Below are 22655 nucleotides of genomic sequence, written 5' to 3'. Positions count from 1 at the left end.
CTGGACATAGGAAGATACTGTCCACTCAGTATCTTGAGAACCCTTTCTTGACATACATCAAACTTGGTACATGTATAGTGAGGAGTAGATGACCCCTATTGATTTTGAGGTCACATGGCCATGCAAAGCTACTTTGTCCACTCAATATCTTGAGAACCCTTTTCTTGACAGACATCAAATGTAGCACAGTAGATAACCCCTCTTGTTACATATTTACTGTGATTTTACTTGATAATTACCCCTATTGTCACATATTTACAGTAATTTTCTTTTGTTGTTCAGGAATTGTATCTGGTTATCATCAACAGGATCTTGTTATCGCATATGTGATAATACGAGCTCCTCCCATCTTGTTATCACATGGGTGGTACTAACATCAGAATGACACTATAGAAACAAGACATGGATAATCAGTTTTCATGAAGTTACTTTTGCTGTTTCACTGGTAAAGCATGCCCTTGTCTGGGGCGTTGAAGCAGACAAGAAGTGTTATGTAACAGATATACACATACCTGTGACCGTTTTTTCAGCAATGTTAAATAGTTCACTCTCTCTCTCATTTTATAAAGAGTTTGCTAATGCAAGGCTTTAATCCTTTTCCTATTTTAATATTTGTGTTATACATGTTTTCTTAAAACATTTGTACAAATACATGTATAGAATTAAATTCCTGAAATAATTTATGAAGCCACCAATACATGTATGTGATTGATACTGACAGGGATAATTACATGTATGTGATTGATACTGACAGGGATAATTGGTTTTCGTTAAGTTTGTTTTGCTGTGTTACGGGTAAAGCGTATTAAATTTTATATACACATGCATCCTCCGACGATGGTATTTGGCAATCTACCATTGTATTGAATGTATGGTTCAATAGAGGTAAAATGAGAAGCTTTTGAAATATTTGACAAGTCGGTCATCTAGCATCCATGTAAAATTCACATACCAAAGAGATAGAAGGACCGCCCATCTATTTGATAATGTGAATATTACTCTGATGCTAGAAGATAACCATTACTTATTTTTGGGTTGACATGGTCCAAGGTCACAAGTCAAACTGGAAATATAGTAATATATTGTCTTCTATATTTTAAGAATCATTTGCTTGATTGACACCAAACTTAATTGGTACAATGGTAAGTTGTACGTAGATGACCCCTATTAACATATTGTCTGCTCAATACCTTGAATCGTTTTGGCACTGCTATCAATTAAGTGATGCATGTGTATAATCCTTTTCAATTTTGCACCACAGGGGAGGGGGCATATTTGTTTTATGAACATTTCTTCTTGCTTTCTTGGATGAGGTAAGAAAAACATGTTGGAGTGGTGGGGGGGGGGGGGGGGGGGGGTCTTTAATTTGTGTACTAGTGGGAGGGGATTCTCTTTAATTAGGAATTCAAAGTTTTACATGAAAATATATGAGAAATTTTAAAACATTCGCTCTTTTTATCAGTCGCATGACTGAATCATATTAATATGCAAAGTTAAGTTTTTAGCTCACCTGAGCAAATCAAATGAGCTTTTTATGATCAAAATTTTCCATTGTCTGTCGGCGTTATCTTTGTTATACACTTTTCACACTTTCATCTTCTTCAGAACCATGCATTTGGCCAATTTCAACCAAACTTGGCACAAATTATCCTTGGGTGAAGGGGATTCAAGTTTGTTCAAATGAGGAGCAACACCCTTCTCCAAGGGAAGATAATAGCAAAAATACACTGACAAATTTTAATCTTCTCCAGAACCAGCAGTCCAATTTCAATCAAATGTGGTATAAATCATCCTTAGGTGTATGGAGCGCCAAATTAAAATAAACTCAAATAGTTGAAGATATCAATTCATTTGATGCGCGCAACAATTCAATTAAAAATCTCTTCAAATAATTAATGATATCTTCAATTCTGAATTATTGAGCGCATTAATTGAATTGATGATAGCATTAATTCTTGAGCTGAATTGATGTGCACTTTAAATGAATTAATGATCTCTTCAAATGAATTAATGATATCAACAATTGATTTGATGCGTGCTACAATTCAATTGAAGAGAGCAATAATTGATATAATGCATGCATTAAATCAATTGATGAGACCAATAATTGAATTGATGCGCCCATTAATTCATTTGATGAGAGCAATAATTGATTTAATGCGCACATTAATTCAATTATTGCTCTCTTAAATTGAATTAATGATATCTTTTATTCATTTGAAGAGAGCAATAATTCTTTTAGAGAGATCAACTATATAATTAAAGATATCTTCAATTCAACATATCCACAATTGAATTAATGATCTCTTTAATAGAATTGTTGCTCTCTTTAAAAGAACTTATGCGCACATTAATTCCTTATACAAAAGCATTGTAAATAATTAAAGATATCTTCAATTGGATTAAAGAGATCATCAAATAATTTATACCGAGCTCTAAATTAATTATTGCGAGCAATATTTCTACGAAATTGATGCTGTCATGAATTGAATTGAAGAGAGCAATAATTGAATTAATGCGCGCATCAAATCAATTATTGCTCTCATTAATTGAATTGAATGCGGGCAAAACCAAGATCATGATCTGCAGTACGGGTCTTGACCTACTTCAGGACTCGGGCAGCTTCCCATGTGCTGTCTGTCGTTCAGATGTAGGCAGCAATAGTATTTTCTGCAATGGCTGCAAGCACTGGGTGCACAAGAAATGCAGTGGGCTCATGTGCCTGTCTGTGGACCTTGACAATAGATGTTTAAGATGCAGGGGAATGGCTCGCCCTCTTGACAGCAGGCCGCAGAGTGATATCCAAGTTGGTCTGGACAAGTTGGACGTTGTAGGTTCCTTCTGCTACCTCGGAGACATGCTTTCCGCAGCTGGTGGCTGTGACCTTGCAACCACTACGCATGTGAAGACCGGTTGGAAGAAGTTCAAGGAGCTGCTACCAGTCCTGACATCATGCCACCTGTCGTATAAGACCCGTGGTCGAGTGCATAACACCTGCGTATGGAGCGCTATGCTCCATGCCAGTGAGACATGGGCACTGACCAAGCCAAATCTTCATTGCCTACTACACAATGACAGGGCTATGATAAGACAGATCTGTAACACCAAGGCTGAAGATATGGCCACTGTAGGTTCAACTGAATTGCTTGGGCGGCTTGGCATCGATGACCTCGACCTCATCTTAAGGGAAAGGAGACTCCGCTGGCATGGCCACCTTTTCAGATCTAGCAGTGCAGTCAAGTGCGCTCTAAACATACAAGTTCCTGGGAGACGGAGAGTTGGTCAGCCAATGCTATCTTGGAGAGAGCTGACGGAGAAAGATCGTAGAGAATGGAAGCTCTCTACCGCTGACCCTCAAGACCGGAAAAAATGGAGATCTAAGGTGAGATCTGCCATGCGTGCAGCTAGCCAGATACCTGGAAGGGGCCCCACTAGTGTGGACATTACCTATAATTCTGCACGGAAATAAAAAGGAACCAACAACAACAACTAGAGAGATTCCGAATGGTAGAGTCGTTGTAGTCTAGTTATGATGTCAAAGTTTACTGCGCTACGTTACGAAGTTTCGCGCTTCATAGGCCTACTTCACTGTATATTCGTAACGTAGTGTAGTTGACTGTGACGTCAAAGTTAGTGTAATTTTTGTTTTGAAAGGAACTCTCGTTATATGCGTGAGAAAACGATACAGTCCAAATCCTGGCTGTCAAAAAATTGGCGCTTACCTGTTGTACACGAGAGAAGCGAGGTCAACAGGGTACCAGTTTATTGCTCCCATACTTAAGCTAAATTCTACAATAAGACTGGTTCCCGTACTTCAGCTGAATTCTACAATATGACTGGTTCCAGTACTTAAGCTGAATTCTACAATATGATTGGTCCAGGGACAAATGCTGAATCCCTGATGGACAGACTGGTCAAAACCAAAATTCCCCCCAATCTTCAGGCATCAAAATAAGAATCATTTATTTGTTTGTTCTTCTGGTTTAATTGCAATGACAATTGACTAGCAAATATGATCATATACTTGGTACAATAAGAATAACTTCTGTATGACACAATCAATAGAGTACCTGGTAAAATTAAACATAAAAATTAGGATCAAAGTTGGAAAAAAATTCTCTAATAATTCTAATGAGATAATGACTAGACTAAACAGCATTAGGAATTTAAAAAAAGAGAGAGGTTTAATAGTTTCTCCATATTATTTTCAAATGAACACCTTCATTGTAACAAAATCAAAAATATTTAAACACATTCTTTATAATTTTCAAATGAGCACCTTCATTAAGACAAAATCTTAAAAATATTTAAGCACATTCTTTAAAATTTTCAAACGAACACCTTCATTTTGGCAAAACAAATAATTCATAAGCACATTAACAAACATCTTGATTATGGATAAAATCACTAATGTTCTTATGATTCTCAAACAAATAAGTATTAAGTAATGATTTTAAGTACATTCTTTATATTTTCTAATGGATGCTAACATCCAGTATATTCAAAACCACTCCAAGCAAAAATAGTATTAGCAAAAACAAAACACCTTTTCAATGCATTATAGAGAAAAGATTTAACAAAAAAGTTCACTAAAATAGTAATCTATAGAAAATGCATAAAAAAGAACTGTATAAGCCTATAAAAACATGTAATAATTTATTTAATTATCAATTTAAATGATTGAAAATTTAAATTAAAAAAAATCATAATTCAGCACTGAAAATAGAGAAAAGTCACAACAACGCAGGAAGTATTGTGCAGGTAAATGTAAAGAATATTAAAAATTATCAAAGGACTCCTTGTGATAAGGGCTCTAATTATTCCCTCAAGGGCTCTATTACAATTATTGACTTTAGATGAGGTTGACTCGGGACTATATGGACCTGGTCAGATAATGGTCGGCCGAAGCTGTCAACTACACCAGACCAAGTCCATAATCCCCCCCCCCCCAGTAGTTACTACAGCTGTTTTATCGAATGATCAGGAATTTTACAACAAATTTCACAATATATTTTTTATTTCCTTCAACAAATAAAAACATACATAATGCAATGAAAAGTAAAATGTACTTTCAATTTAAAAAAAATTTGTATTCAATGGTGATTTGACCATAATTAATCATTTTTGGTAACGTCATTAACAGCATTACGCTGGACAGACTGACACATGCTTTGAAACACACAATCTGATTGATCGATGAGAATGTTAGCAAATCTACTAATGGTCAATAGGGAATTCCTGAATAAACCTCTCAAAGTTAAGTTGAGGTGAACTTACTTTGTGGTACACACCCTAAAATATTGTCTAAACCAATCAGAGGGCATCAAAGTTCCGGATCATTTAATAATCCATGACATGCGTTGTATTACCCCACCAACAGTCATGTTTTTGTTTTTTTTAATTAATTGCAATTTGACAAAAAATGACATATAGTCAGAATGATGATATCACAAACATGTTTTGCTGCCATTTGTAGGTATTTTAACATAAAACGGCTACTTTTCAGAAAGTTTTTCTTCAAAAAAGCATTAGACTTGGACAAATGTTTTGTAAATATATAAATATATTAAAGTAATACTTTAAAAAATTGCCAATTGAATATGAATGCTTTGATCAGCAATAAGCTTCAATGATAGTAATATATACACATACAAAATTGACAAAATGAACAATAAAGCACCTCCGAATGTACATTGATTGATGTAGTATATTTTTGATTTGTAAACATTAAAACATAACATTATAACCTGGCAAGAATACGCAAATTAATACATTTTTATATGCAAATTCTATATGATAATAAATAACTGGTTAAACCATGTACAGATATCAAACACATGATTTTAATAACAGGTCTTTTAAAATTAACAAAGTATAACTTGTTGTAGATATAAATTCTTTTTTTTTAAAAATGTACATACAATGTATGTAAAATTCAAACGTTTGGCACATATTTCTAAAGAAATTCACACAATCCAAAACATCTGAATTGACAATAATTAAAGGAAATTGAATTAGCTCACTAACTAAAAGAAACAATTGTTTTAAAAAAACCTATAAAATGGCACATAAAAGAACTGTGGCAAGAAACAAAAATATATAAAAACAATTAACAAATTTCTGACTAATTACCGGATACACAGAATGAGTTACATGTACTCCTCAACCAAATAAAAATGCTACATACTTTCAACATACTGCATATTTGTACATTTGTGTGAAATTTTATGTTTGAACATCGATACACAAGCAGCTTACAAGAATGATCAATACTGAATAAACACAAGCAACAAAAATTGTTGCAAGATCTTCACTTTTGCGAGTTCTTAAGTCTCGAGAAATTATGTGAACATAAAAGTCCACGTCAAATAAAACTGAATCTACACTATGCTGAGACTAGAAAACTTTTGCTGCAGTACATATGCTGTGTATTCCTCTTTAACCTAATTACGAGAAAAAATCATTTACCTCCATGAAACAGGTACAAAGACACCAACAACAAGCCTAATGATGTAAAGAAGAACGAATTCAAGTGTAACCCAAACACCAGCACGGAGAGGACGGTGGTCACGCTCAGCGAGGACGACACCACGAACAGCCGGGTTATGTTACTGCCATGTTTCAAGATGAAAGACATCGCCAAACCAACATACACCTACAATTAGAGTAATTGTTTAACAGAGTAATTCATGTACTTACTGACAAAAAATTAACAAGAATCATTTGAGTAATTGTTTAGTAGAGTAATTCATGTACTTACTGACAACAAATTAACAAGCATCGTTAGAGTAATTGTTTACCAGAGTAATTCATGTACTTACTGACAACAAATTTAATGATTTTCAGTCAAACGTGTTGAGAAAATTAATTCATGCTTATCATGTGAAACCATACAGCCCATACACATATATATTAAATGTTAATTAATTCTACTTTCATGACACCAGCAGATTTCACTAAGAAATGCAATACAATGTCATAAATATTAATGAAAAAAGTTTACTTGTGTATGTAATGTAAATTACAATGCATGCAAATTTTCACAATTATTGTACATAGGCGACATAACTAACAATTTTCAATTTCTTGTTTCATTATAAAATTCCACTCAATTAACATAAGATGTACTTTTATGACAATGTAAGCACAATCAACACCCACATACTCTACATCCAACAGAAACTCACATACAGATATGTCATTATTAGCAGACTATTGTTTTATTAGCAGACTATTGTTTTATTAGCAGACTATTGTTTAGTGGGGGTGTTTTCCCCACAAGTTATGGGGGGGGGGGGGGGGGGGGGGCATAACTAACAAGAATGCTTCATTTTTTATGAATATGGATGTCATGAACCTGACTGCACACATGACCTGTCATGGCGCTTTAAGGTAATTCCATACTTGCATGCAGTTTTATCTGACTGAGATAAGTTTTAAAAGTGTATTTATTTCCATTTATTAGAGTTAAAACTAACAAATTATCAAACAAAATACATTGGTCATCACACTTTTTAAGATGCGAGACATACATAAACAGAATCATATATCACCGTCAGAAAATTGCAATTTTCCTTAAACAGCGTTGTCAAAATTTCTTAAAAACTGCTTATGACGATATCATAGCATTCTTAACAATTTCATGAAACTGTTTCTTCACAAAAACATACAAAATGTCTGTAAAAAATTAAAGAATATCTATCGCATAATAGACTTGATAAAGAAATCAATGAAAACAGAGTTATTGCCCTTGGATTCAATATCTTTATACTTATCATTGATTATTCATCTATAATTTAGACTTTTGAAATAGTTTATTTTTAACAAGATCTTTTACAATAACTATCGAAAGACTCTAACAAAATTTATGTTCCTATCAAAAGTCTGCGAAATCAGCGGTAGTCCGAACGCCCGCGGCCAGTGATTTTCCTGTTGGACTTGTAAAATCCGCTTGGCAACAAGTCCGACTGGCTTTTAAAAAAAAATTATCCGTCGGAGTTTTAATTTGACAATCGGAGGTAAATAAATATTACGCGCATACTCAAGTCATAGAATTAGAATAACTCGCCCCAAACAAAGGCATTCGTCCCATTAATTACGCATCTTCACTCGGTCTGTTCCGGATTTGTCTTGAGAATTATTCAGATTTCGCATGCGTACAATTTACTTTCATTTTCAACGACTTTCTTCGGGCAAGTGAAATTGAGTTCGGGCATGTGGATTTCCTGAAAATGGTTGCCTGAATGGCTTGTGGTTTGCAAATCTTAATATCATTGACTGTATCAAGCATAAATCTAAATAAATCATTGATTTTGCAAAATCTGATGACATCACAGGAGGGTGGAATTACTTTAATAAATTCTGCTCTTTAGCCTCCCAGCACATAAAATATGGATTTCAAAGATCTACCTGTGTATGATTGAAATGAACACTCTTTACCTGTGTAACAACAATCATCCAGGTGGGCAGGGTGTAACCTCTGAACAGGTGAAACTTCCCAGTGTTGTCTGCAACATGAAAATCCAGCATTAGCACAGAAAAGGAGGAATATCGTCGGAACCCAAAGGTTTTCTCTCCGTTACAATGTTAAATGCAGTGTAACAGAGAGAAAACCCGAGGTTCTGACGATGAAATAACTTATATATATGGATGAAAAGTGGAGGATATGTACAATAATATTTTGAAAATTGTCAAATTTACGTTATCTAGTTAAAAATGCAGTTTTAGTAGAAAGTATCTGAGAAAAAATCCCCTGCTGGACTCGACCCCACGATTTACAGATCAGCAGACAACATGTTTCACCTACTAAGCTACCAAGCTAGGCAATTACATGTAAAAGGAATAGACAAGTGTTGCTAATATTTATATTTTCATTCGAGTTTTAAAAGGAAGTCAGCCATTATGACGAAGTGTCATTCCTCCTTAAACAGAGACACCTCTATTTGTAATGCATCAATTCTTTTGATTTAGTAATACAATTTGCAACATACCTTTATCTTCATGAACAACTTCTTCATAGATCCAAAAGGAGGTATTGATGATAATTAACCATGTGTATAGCATGATGTTTTGGAAATGAAGGGACATCTGAAACAAAAAATGGGTAACACTTGTAAAAAAAAAAAACTGGCCCTTTTCACAAAAAACCTTTCCACAAAATCTAAATTTACAAATACCATGATCTCTTTATTTCTTATCATTTGCTGATTTTCTAAACAGATGTGTAAAGAATATTCATCATTGACAAAACTTGCTTAAAGAAATAATTTTTTTATTCTAATCATAAGATTTTTGTGAAAATAAGGACAAAGGATAACAGGTAGAACTATAAAATACAATTTTGATCGGTCAGTATTATAGGCCAAAACTAAAACTCTTTCACTTTCTCTCTGAAATGGACGTCAGAGTAAGCCGTGCCACACCCCCCACCCCCCGATTATAAACAACTCCCAAGTCTAGAATATGAATCCAGTGTTTTCTCCTGAACAAGAATTTTATACATGTATTTTCCTCTCCAAATTATATTAAATCCTTAACTCAAATTTAAAAAAAAACTTCAATGTGTTTTTGATAGGATGAAAAAGACAAAATGTGATTTTACAAAGTCTCACATGCATGGGGGTAGGAGTTACATTTTTGTACATGTGAGTAAATTTCTACCAGACTTGACCTTTGTCATTGATTACTTGCATGTAGTCACATTCAGAGCAAAATATGTGTTTAGTATTTATGAGCTGTTAGTTTTCAATTTTACCCAATGGCAGAAAGAATTCCATATTTTAATTCCTCTACATTGAAATCTCTCTTTATACAAAATTATTGACTGCATGAACAAAAAAATAAATGAATAAATAAAAACCCACATTCAACCAATCATCTATAAATTCAGAATACAACAAGAGGTACTGTGAGCAATGCTCACTAAGAATACCCCCTGCTTACCCTAATCTCCCAAAGGGTGTTGGTAATAGGTATAAACTACCTCTTTTCTGAGTGTAAAAAACAAATGGCATGACAAACCGAACCATATTGCTACTTCGATGTCCAGTGCACGTGAACTTTGACCTTTTGACCCCAAAATCGATATGGAACATCTTCATCCCATGGGTAGTCCTTATGTATGATATGGTGATAGTAGGTGGAAAGGATAATGCTTTAGAGCCCGGAAACCATATTGCTACTTCGATGTCCAGTGCGCTTGACCTTTGACCTTTTGACCCCAAAATCGATAGGGAACATCTTCATCCCATGGGTAGTCCATATGTATGATATGGTGACGGTAGGTGGAAAGGATAATGCTTTAGAGCCCGGAAACCATTGCGTCTACAGACGGACGGACGGACAGACAGACGGACAACCCGATTCCAGTATAACCCCCCCACAACTTGTTGCGGGGGGTATAATGATGTCATGGAATTCTACAGAGCTCTATCAGATAGCACATAGTCAGGGTCACCTCATACTGAACATGACAGTCTCGTCAGGATTACCTCTTTTTGTTTTTTCAGGATGTACTCTGCATACACGGAGGCCATTCCTGATACAACACACTGTGCTATTATCATCACCAATCCAGTGATCGTGATGTAAAGCTCAGAAAAATTCTTCCCTTTGGACACATAACTTCCATAACTACAACATAAGAACATAACTACAGTAAAAACTGCCTAATCTGACACCTGTGTATACAGTGTAAACTGCCTAATCCGACACCTGTGTATGCAGTGTAAACTGCCTAATCCGACACCTGTGTATGCAGTGTAAACTGCCTAATCCGACACTTGTGTATACAGTGAAAACTTCTAATCCAACACCTGTGTATACAGAGAAAACTGTCTAATCCAACACCTATGTATACAGTAAATACTGCCTAATCCAACATCTGTGTATACAGCATAAACTGGATAATCCGACACCTGTGTAAACAGTGAAAACTGTCTAACCCAACACCTGTGTATACAGTAAATACTGCCTAATCCAACACCTGTGTATACAGCGTAAACTGGATAATCCGACACCTGTGTAAACAGTGAAAACTGTCTAACCCAACACCTGTGTATACAGTAAATACTGTCTAATCCAACACCTGTGTATACAATGAAAACTTCTAATCCAACACCTGTGTATACAGAGAAAACTGTCTAATCCAACATCTGTGTATACAGTGAAAACTGTCTAATCCAACACATGTGTATACAGCGTATACTGGATAATCTGATGCCTGTGTATACAGTGAAAACTATCTAATCCAACACCTGTGTATACAGAGAAAACTGTCTAATCCAACACCTATGTATACAGTGAAAACTGTCTAATCCAACACCTGTGTATACAGTGAAAACTGTCTAATCCAACACCTGTGTATACAGCGTATACTGGATAATCTGATGCCTGTGTATACAGTGAAAACTATCTAATCCAACACCTGTGTGTATAGTGAAAAATGTCTAATCCAACACCTGTGTATACAGCGTATACTGGATAATCTGATGCATGTGTATATAGAGAAAACTGTCTAATCCAACACCTGTGTATACAGTGAAAACTGTCTAATCCAACACCTGTGTATACAGCGTATACTGGATAATCTGATGCATGTGTATACAGTGTAAACTGGATAATCCAACACCTGTGTGTACAGTGTAAACTGGATAATCTGATGCCTGTGTATACAATGTAAACTGGATAATCTGATGTCTTTGTAAACTGGATAATCCGACATATGTGTATAATGCAGTAAAAACTGCCTAATCCAACATCTGTTTATACAGTGTAAACTGGATAATCCAACACCTGTGCAATCCGTTTCACTGGAGGTTCCAACACTTATTTTCGTTCTTAATTTCATTGTTTTTTACAAAGTTCATTCTGACATACTGTGTATTCCAATAAAAAAATTGTCTCCCGGTGCATGTCGGATTAGACAGGTTTCACTATATAAAGAAAATATGAGTGTGTCTGCTTTCATTGATGATCTTGCTTAATGAATATATCTCATTGACCGTTCATTTGAAGACGTGTCCCCTAATTATCTTGCAAATGTAAGCCAGTACTAATATCGCTCAATCTGATTAAAATCAGATCTTCTCTAACTGTTACACTTCTCCAGTGTAACGGTTAGAGAAGATCTGATTTTAGTTAGATTGTAAAATGGCTACCCCTTCATCTTCATGTAAATGGCAAAAATATTTTTGGACGTAATATTTCACATAGTGAAAGCTACAGATTCTGGAAGATCACATAAGGCTGTGGCTGCCAAGTTTGGTTTGGGACATTCTGGGGAAGTAAGGAGAAAATTGAGTATGTTTTCATATTCAGTTTGTGTGATGAAATGCAGTGTTATCTGATGTCACTGCCAAATGTAGTCTTAACCATGTTCTGGATTATAGAACAAACAGTAAAAATATCCATAAACAATATACAATTATTTCATGCCTATTTGGGAAACAGTCAAAACTATCATCTGGAGGTAGTGGCGAAGACCCAGGAAACTGTTGTCAGAGGCCATAGGCTGAGGACAAGTTTCCCGGGTCTTCGACACTACTGAGTGGCAATAGTTTTGACTGTTTCCCTAGTGGACATGAAATAATTGTTTTATTACCTAATCTACTAATTGGGCAATAGTTTCTCACATGACCAGGAAACAGTTCGTCACGTGATCGGGTAATAGTAGGTCACGTGATGAACTGTTTCACCCCTGATAATTTTGTGTACCTTTCTCTGCTGATTAAAGTTGGAAAATAGAAAAAATATGTAATATCAATTTATGATGACGTAGATTAGGTAATAAACACAAATGTTCTCTGGTTACCAGTCCACTTGCTTCTGAATCATTGTTTAAGTTGGGGTCCTTAATCTACAGGAAATTTTCAAGTAAATAGCTTTAATTTCCTCGCATATGTTTAGAAATCTACAGTAAAGGTTACCCTCTGCTGTAGATTCCTATATACACACACAACCAAATTATTTTCACGTAATTTCACAAGCACCATTACTCGTAAAATAAAATTACTTCATTTATTTTCATATTGCTAAAATAAACATTATAACTCTTGATCAACAGACCACTCAGAATTGATGTTCTCGCGATTTGATGTCTATGAGTCATTTAGCGATGTAAAGTACTCGTGTAATATAAGGAATTTACAGAAGTTACAACCTATTGATGTCTGATGAAAACATGAAGTCACCTTTACTGAGTACAAATTATTGCGTAAACCGCAGAACAGAGGAAAGTACAGGAAGTAAAGTAACAGAGGCAAACACAACCCCGCTGCAGTGATAAAATAATCATGAACTCGTATAAACATTTGAATGATAAACAACATTCTTCCTGGTTAATGTAAAAAGAAACTATATATGTATTGCAGAAATAAACACAATGTATATGACAATTTGTTGATACTGATCACATAAAACCAGATCATGGTCAATTTGAAAATTTGTGTGAAAGAAAAATAAATAAAATACATTACCTATCAAGGGTCCCTGCCATCGTTAAAATTCCTACTGCAATCCACTGACGTAAGGTTAAAGGCCTATAGAACAGAACGAGATATGTTACACCCATTAGAAACTGATGTCTACAGTATGTAGCTCTCTCTTTTAAAAATCAACAGTTCTAAAGCATTATTCTACAATAACACCATGTTTTCAAATTTTATTCAAAATGATAGAACCATTTTAAATTCATTCTGTAATGTAGGGCCACATTGTACAAAAGAACTTGTGACTAAGACCAAATCTTAATTCTGTTGCAATTTATTTTATTCTTTATGTCAATTAAATTGTGATTTTGATGTGAATAAGAAGTTTTTACCGTAGTTAATATCGTAATTTCATGTACATATAATCTCACAAAATTGATTAGGTGATGAGTTTTTAGATCTATGTAACAATTTTAGTAAACCAAACCCACACCTTCTTAAGAAACCCCAGTAAAGCACAGCTGTTATACCTATCTTCAGGTTACTCAGCACCTATAAAAGACAAAACACATAAAAGTTCTGTACAAAACACATAAAAGTTCTGTACAAAACCCACAGAAGTTCTGTACAAAACACATAAAAGTTCTGTACAAAGCCCACAAAAGTTCTGTACAAAGCCCACAAAAGTTCTGTACAAAGCCCACAAAAGTTCTGTACAAAACACACAAAAGTTCTGTACAAAACACACAAAAGTTCTGTACAAAACACATAAAAGTTCTGTACAAAACCCACAAAAGTTCTGTACAAAACCCACAAAAGTTCTGTACAAAACACATAAAAGTTCTGTACAAAACACATAAAAGCTCTGTACAAAACCCATAAAAGTTCTGTACAAAACACATAAAAGTTCTGTACAAAGCCCACAAAAGTTCTGTACAAAACCCACAAAAGTTCTGTACAAAACCCACAAAAGTTCTGTACAAAACCCACAAAAGTACTGTACAAAACACATAAAAGCTCTGTACAAAACACACAAAAGTTCTGTACAAAACACATAAAAGTTCTGTACAAAACCCACAAAAGTTCTGTACAAAACCCACAACAGTTCTGTACAAAACCCACAAAAGTTCTGTACAAAACCCATAAAAGTTCTGTACAAAACTCACAAAAGTTCTGTACAAAACACATAAAAGTTCTGTACAAAACCCATAAAAGTTCTGTACAAAACCCATAAAAGTTCTGTACAAAACCCATAAAAGCTCTGTACAAAACACATATCTTGGGAAGCACTAAGCAAAAGATGGGAAATCGCAAAATTAATGACAATGTACAAAATTCACCTCAATCTTGTACCACAATATTTAGGGGATATCATTGACAATTTTCAAAAGGATACATCACGCTACAATACTCGTTACGAATATGACTATATACCTCCTAGAACTAAGCAAGAAACATACAACAATTCATTTTTTCCAGATGCCATTCGCAAACGGAACTCTTTAGCAAACGAAGCAAAGAAATTAACCTCTATCTGTCAGTTCCGTCGAAACATTTCTAATAATATCAATATTTCAATAGTGCCTAAACATTTTCTTCTTGGCAAAAGAATAGTAAATATAATTCATACTAAATTAAGACACAACTGTCTGCTGAACTATGATTTACACCGAAAAAACATTGTCAATTCTCCTAACTGTCATTGTGGTATGAGAGAAGATGCATATCATTTCTTCTTTGTTTGTAAAAGATTTTCAGTAGTAAGAAATGTTATGTTTAACGAACTTTTTCAAATACAAGAATTATCTATTATTGATACACGGATTTTAATTTGGGGCAGTGACAATTTGGGTTATGAAACTAACAGCAAAATTTTTAATGCTGTTCACAAATTTATACTTAATTCAGGCAGATTCTCATGATAGTAATTCACTTTATGCTATGTGTACATGTATTCATTTTGTCTATACATATGTTTTATGACAATTGTTATCAATTAATCTAAGGTGAGAACCTCGTAAGTTGTAAGAACTTGTGTTCAAACCTTTTGTATATTATATATGCAATAAAATATGTTCAAACCAACACATAAAAGTTCTGTACAAAACCCACAAAAGTTCTGTACAAAACACATAAAAGTTCTGTACAAAACCCACAAAAGTTCTGTACAAAACCCATAAAAGTTCTGTACAAAACCCACAAAACTTCTGTACAAAACACATAAAACTTCTGTACAAAACACACATGAGTTCTCTTATCTGAATAAAAACAAAACACTATACAATGAAATGTGTTACATTATAAAAAAAAACTTAATGTAAACAAGAAGCCCATGGGCCACATCACTCACCTGAGTCACCTTGGCCTCTATCTAAAGATTTTTCCAATATATCTGCATGTAAAACCTTGGTTCCTATTGTGGCCCCAACCTACCCCTGGGGGGGGGGGGGGGGGGGGGGGGGGCATGATTTTTACAAACTTGAATCTGCACTGTGTTAGGAAGCTTTCATGTAAATGTAAACTTCTTTAAATGGCCCAGAGATTCTTGAGAAGAAGATTTTTAAAGATTTCCCCTATATATTTGTATGTAAAACTTTGATCCCCATTGTGACCCCATCCTCCACCCAGTGACCATGATTTAAACAAACTTGAATCTGCACTATGTCAGGGTGCTGTCATGTAAATTTATACTTTCCTGACCCAGTGGTTCTTGAGAAGAAGATTTTAAAAGATTTTCCCTATCAGAAAAGCTCATGTGAGCCTTCGGATCCAGTGAGCTAAAAACAAGGGTGAAAATAAAGCAGGAGTGAAAATAAAATGGGGGCGAACATTATCCTGTATACAGTACAACACAAAATAAAACGGGGGCGAACATTATCCTGTATACAGTACAACACAAAATAAAACGGGGGCGAACATTATCCTGTATACAGTACAACACAAAATAAAAGTAATCTACAATTGACATCACACCTGAAATGTGGTAGGATCCATGTACACCTGCATCATCATGGAGAGATTATTACTGGCACTGTACAGTAATCCTGGGACTGCATAATGTAGGAAAGAGCGACATGAAACATCTTCTGGAAGTTTTCCCTTCGTCTGCCATATCAGCATCACCCAGGACACCAGAAACTACAACAAGAGGTGTATAGGTCACAATGCTCACCTGAATCAGTCATCTGTCAACAGAGTTCTGCATCCTGGGCTAATTTGCCTTAGTCTACTACATACCATATTAGTTGCATTGTTAAAATTAATTACTGCACATCATTCTGAGGATAAAATGAAATTCCTAATTGTTTTTCATGTTCCGATACTTTAGTAAGCAGTTCTGAGGACGTAACATATAAAATGTAAAAATTTGATCCCCTATTGTGGCCCAACCCTACCCCTGGGGGCCATGATTTTAAATATTTTAAGTCGGACATAAATAACAACAATGTACATTAGCTATATACTAGCTATTTACCAACTTACACAGATGTTAGTGCAAGGGGGTTCAAAGTGGGAGTTACAGAGTGGTACATGTAAGCGGGGAAGGGGTGTTCAGCCCAAAGGGCCGATGTTAGACATAAGGAGGGTGTGTTCAGCCCAAAGGGTCGATGTTAGATGTGGGAAGGGGTGTTCAGCCACATTCATTGTGATAAAACCTTTCTGTTTCTACTAATATTAATGACCTTGTGACCTTGACATGAGCATTTGAACTATGTTTTAAAAGCTTTTAATATTAGCCATGAATTTTGAATCATATGTGATATTTACAGGAGCATTCCTTGAGACAAAACTTTCCATCAGAAGCAATAATTTAGACCTTGTGCATTTCATCTTATCAAGTCCCATGGGGATCCGGGTTAGAATAGGTCCTCAGTACCCCTAGCTTGTCATAAGAGGCAACTAAATGGGGTGGTCCTTTGGATAAGACCACAAAAACCGAGGCCCCGTGTCACAGCAGGTGTGGCACGATAAAGATCCCTCCCTGCTCAAAGGCTGTAAGCGCCAGGCATAGGCCGACATTTTGCAATCCTTCACCGGCAATGATGACATTTCCACATGAGTGAAAGATTCTTGAGAGCAAGGGGTATACATATCACAAACATGAGTGAAATAATTACATCTGTACACAGCGATTCCTTAAGATGGCTCACTACACCCAGAAATATTTTCTCAAATCAGTACGAATTGGTTTAATCATAAAAGATATGATGATATATATTAGGAATATATGCCAAAAAGGCAGAAAATATGCAAATTTGGATAAAAACATGATTTTCAAAAAAATTATTTCAACACACATGAACAAAAGTCTCTGGTGGATTTGAACTCGAGATCTGCAGTTCGCCAGCCCAATGCTTTAACCACTGAGCTACGATGTTAGACAAACAAATCGATCGATACAAATACTTTCACAAAACATTTAAATCTCCATTTTTTGACGTAGCGTCATAAAGCTTTAGTGTAGTGAGCTACCTTAATCAGCTCCTCTAAAGATTTACAAAAAACTATAGTGAACAAGTAAATAAAATCCTCACACACACACTAGAAAGAATATACATGCAGATATTGGTTTTAATTTCACTAGATTCATGATTCATCATTTTTCCATGAAATTAAACCCATGGTGAATATATATCAAGAGTATTTCAATGCTTCTGTAATCGAAAAGTCGATTTTTCTATAACATAAAATTAAACCCATGGTGAATATATATCAAGAGTAATTCAATGCTTCTGTAATTGAAAAGTTGATTTTTCAATAACATGAAATTAAACCCATCACGATTGTGTCTTCGTAACAAATCATGAAATTTTGATATTTATCCCCATGGAATTAAAGCAACTTACAGTTACCAATGAACATTTTGTTACGGAGAGACTACTGTGTAAAGACTGCATGGTGAAATTTAAAGATGTTGTATCATTTACTACACACCATTTCATTATTTTCAGATTTCACTCAATGTTTTACCCTTAATCACAAATAATTACTTTATGTAATGATATAATGTACCCAACCCCAATTTCTGAAATAACTATTTCAGTTTCAATGACAGCTGCAGATACAGAAATACAAGAAACTTTTATAACAATCTAAAGTTTTGACAGGATATATCACACATTTTATGTAATGCATGATGAAATCATTGATATCTAAATCTTGTCATAAGATTGAATAGAAAAATTCATTCCCGAATTTGAAACATCCAAGACTGTGTACATTGAATTTGAGATATCCGTGACTGTGTACATCACTAAATGAAATCTGAATTTGAGATATCTGTGACTGTGTACATCACTAAATGATATCTGAATTTGAGATATCCGTGACTGTTTACATCACTAAATAATATCTAATTTGAGATATCCGTGACTGTGTACATTACTAATTGATATCTGAATTTGAGATATCCATAACTGATTACTAACTGTATGTACTTACCTTTCCTACTTCAATAATCAGTACAACAGAGGAAGATTTAAATGGGACTTTTCCGTCGACTTCACAAAGATGTGCCAGGATTGAGTAGGTGCCATAGATGATAGTACTATAGACAGAGAAAATAGTCAATATAGACAGAGAATTAAGAAATAGTCAATATAGACAGAGAATCAAGAAATAGTCAATATAGTCATAAAATCAAGAAATAGTCAATATAGACAGAGAATTAAGAAATAGTCAATGTAAACAGAGAATAAAGAAATAGTCAATATATATAGACAGAGAATAAGAAATAGTCAATATAGTCATAGCATCAAGAAATAGTCAATATAGTTAGAGCATCAAGAAATAGTCAATATAGTCAAAGTATCAGGAAATAGTCAATATAGTCATAACATCAAAAAATAGTCAATATATATAGACAGAGAATCAAGAAATAGTCAATATAGGTATAGCATCAAGAAATAGTCAATATAGTTATAGCATCAAGAAATAATCAATATAGTCAAAGTATCAGGAAATGGTCAATATAGTTATAAGATAAAGAAATAGTCAATATAGTCATAGCATCAAGAAATAGTCAATATAGTCAAAGTATCAAGAAATAGTCAATATAGTCATAGAATCAAGAAATAGTCAATATAGTCATAGCATCAAGACATAGTCAATATAGTCATAGAATCAAGAAATAGTCAATATAGTCATAGCATAAAAAAATAGTCAATATACTCATAACATCAAGAAATAGTCAATATAGACAGAGAATCAATAAATAGTCAATATAGACATAGCATCAAGAAATAGTCAATATAGACAGAGAATCAAGAAATAATTAATATAGTCATAGCATCAAGAAATAGTCAATATAGTCATAGCATCAAGAAATAGTCAATATAGTCATAGCATCAAGAAATAGTCAATATAGACAGAGAATCAAGAAATAGTCAATATAGGAATAGAATCAAGAAATAGTTAATATGGAGTGCATTACTATTCACAGAGCAGAGTTAATATTCATCATATCTATACAAATGAAACATACACAATCAATTACATAGAACATACTGACTTTATCATTTTTGAACAACATGAAATGATGGTACAATAATTTGGACATGCATATCTGTTCAAACTAAGATGAATATTTACCTGGAGCTCAGCAACAGACCCCATCCTATATTTACCAGAACACCCATCTCCCTCAGCTGTGTACAAAAATCTGTAGAAATAAAAAGTAGTGCTAAAGCCAGGAAAGGACATATTCCTCTATGAAACTGATTTGGACCACCTGCAATTTTTAAACCTTGAAAACAAATAGAAACTCAGATTTTGAGTCAAGGTTGCATTCCTGAAAGTTTGATAAAGATTGGATAAAGAAATCTGAATATTGGCTTATGTCTTGTAAACAGTTAACTTGAAATATAATCAGACAAAATACTGATAGCTGCATTTGAATGAGAATAACAGGTCTCTGATGTTATTACTCCTGGTTCAACAGTCACTGGTTTAATGGCCCAATGGTAACACATGTATAAGGGAGAATTAAAAATCCTAAGTCTGGGCTACATAGTTTACACTCATTTTCTTTCAATGTAGTCACATGACTCGTGTATGATGTCTCCTAAATGCATCTACACGACTTGCATCTGTGTGTATGTATACATATACAAAATGAATAAGAGGATCAAATATCTAAAGTCATGTTGCAAGATGTTTTAACAATATCCATACCCGTCCGGATCACTATGGAATTTTATGATTCTGCATGCCTGTTGTGGATAAATCTTAGTGCAATAATGCAGTCTATGCGAAAGTTTTTTGGACCACACAGGACATTCGGTCCTGTGTAATCAAAGAACACACCGGACCGAACCAAATTTTGTCAGACCGAAAAACCTAATGTAAAAAAGTGAAACACGTGAAAATGCAAAACCAAGGAAATCTTATTTATTATACTTGGGATCCCTCCCGTATAATACTTTAGATGGTCCATGCGGTTTTAATCACATTCATTTACATATTTGGATTTGTGTGCTATTTTTTCTTATAACAAATATTTAAATGACTCCGCATCAAAATAGTAAAGTTCAAAACCGGACACTGAGACATCGGACATTTCGGTCCGGTGTAAAAAATGATGCATCGGACCTCAGGCACTGTACATCGGTCAGGTCCGACGGTCCGATGTCTTTCGCATAGACTGAATAATGTATTAGCCTTCTCTGACTTGGGGGAGGGCGGGGGGCTACAACTCCTTAGGATTTCCATAATGGTGCAGATGCAGGAGTGATTCACTTCCACATTTTCAATAATTCTGAACATTTACTAGCTTCCTTTACATAAATAAGAATGATATCATACATTTCTTACAATATATAAATTCACGACCTGCAACTTAGGATTGTGGGACTCTATTCTACAATTTTTAACAATTTCCTTATATTCCAATTTCTTGATTCATACTCTGCGCCATGTTTGATGGAACGTAGTGTTTACATTGGAGGAGAAAGTGATTTCATCAGTATTGAAAAGGTTTAAATTTTATATCAAGTTAAAAAAATTAACAGCAGAGTGTAAAAAAAAATTCTGCCACCATATGATTTTTCTTTCTTGGTTGGAATTTTCTCAAGTAACTACATTTTCTAATGTCAACATTTAGGTTTTTCGGTAGATCCGTCTACGAGATTTCGCGATAATAAGAATGACAGAGCAGACGAAGATTGATTGTATCTTGTTTAACGTCCCTCTCCAGAATTTTTCACTCATATGGAGATGTCACCAATACCAGTGAAGGGCTTCAAATTTAGGCCTACGCTCGGCACTTATGACCATTGAGCAGTGAGGGTTGTTTAGTGTGCCACACCTACTGTGACACGGGACATCCGTTTTTAAGGTCATCTCCGTGGACTCGTGACATTGACACCTGATGCCGAGCATTTGGTGATGGAACTGTCACTACCTCTTTTAATGACTTAGGTCTGTAACGGCCAGGATTCGAACCCCGACCTAAATCTGCATGCGGGGCAAACGCTTCACCTCTAGACCACCGCAGCGGTGAGCAGACAAAGAAATTCGCATGTAGTACATGATATTTAATGAAAAAACACCTTTATTAGACATGCCTAAGTGCAAAGTTGGTGCTCGTTCTAGTGTAAACAATATTGGAGGTAAAGACATGGAGCTTACTACAAATTATTCATTGAAATATTTTGCACCATTACGAAGATTCTATAGAATTGTAGCCCCTTCCAAAAAACGTCAGAATAAAAAAATTGGAGAGGGCTACATTATTGCACCTAGATAAATCGATGTACGCATAAAAATATACACTGGCTGCGTTTGCCCCAACAGTAGCACCATAAACATATTTACAAAAAATGATTAAACAGAAACGAAGGAGATCGCAATCACAACTTTTATTCCTGCAATCATTATTGAACTAGCTAGTGTAAAGTCCAAGGCAGCTGTTCAAATTTGGCCCAAATGAGACCGGGTAAAAGGAGTCGAACATTCTGAAGTCTCTGTTTTTCCAAATCAAAATTTTACAGAGAAACTCAGAAAGCTCGAAAGTGCAGTTCAAGTCTTTTGGGACTTTTCCTGCATTGCTGCTGAAAGTATGCTGTTGAATATTTATGACTTGACTATTGTTCTAAATGCATTTTTCTCTCAGCTTTAATTCACTTACATACGTAACGTTCAAGGGCTCTTAAACATCAACATGAGGTTTTGTTTCCTTTCCCCATTTCAGTGGCTCGGTGTAAACTCGTTTTTTCTTCACTTCTCGAA

General features: G+C 34.8%; 1 protein-coding gene across 6 annotated transcripts in view; it reads right to left on the bottom strand.

The window, feature by feature from the left end:
• Window positions 1-3961: 3961 nt before the first annotated feature.
• The window catches only part of LOC125649917 (probable UDP-sugar transporter protein SLC35A4), an 18739-nt gene continuing 45 nt past the window's right edge, over window positions 3962-22655 (bottom strand). The window contains exons 1-10 of one of the 6 annotated variants that reach the window (XM_048877781.2): window positions 22555-22655; window positions 20019-20074; window positions 18870-18975; window positions 16401-16565; window positions 13921-13979; window positions 13476-13538; window positions 10491-10632; window positions 8991-9087; window positions 8440-8507; window positions 3962-6655 (exon numbers count right to left, since the gene is read on the bottom strand). The exon at window positions 22555-22655 is cut by the window's right edge and continues 45 nt beyond it. In XM_048877781.2, the coding sequence (XP_048733738.1) occupies window positions 6461-6655; window positions 8440-8507; window positions 8991-9087; window positions 10491-10632; window positions 13476-13538; window positions 13921-13979; window positions 16401-16565; window positions 18870-18975; window positions 20019-20065 (942 nt within the window). In that variant the 5' untranslated portion in view covers window positions 20066-20074; window positions 22555-22655 and the 3' untranslated portion in view covers window positions 3962-6460. Of the gene's footprint in view, window positions 6656-8439; window positions 8508-8990; window positions 9088-10490; window positions 10633-13475; window positions 13539-13920; window positions 13980-16400; window positions 16566-18869; window positions 18976-20018; window positions 20089-22554 lie in introns of all 6 variants that reach the window. The other 5 variants (XM_056165744.1, XM_056165743.1, XM_056165745.1 and 2 more) reach the window with 5 other exon arrangements.

Source organism: Ostrea edulis, chromosome 5 (assembly GCF_947568905.1).
Source record: "Ostrea edulis chromosome 5, xbOstEdul1.1, whole genome shotgun sequence".
Taxonomy (NCBI): domain Eukaryota; kingdom Metazoa; phylum Mollusca; class Bivalvia; order Ostreida; family Ostreidae; genus Ostrea; species Ostrea edulis.
Note: the sequence above shows the minus strand (reverse complement) of the source record. Positions and strands in the feature narration are given on the sequence as shown.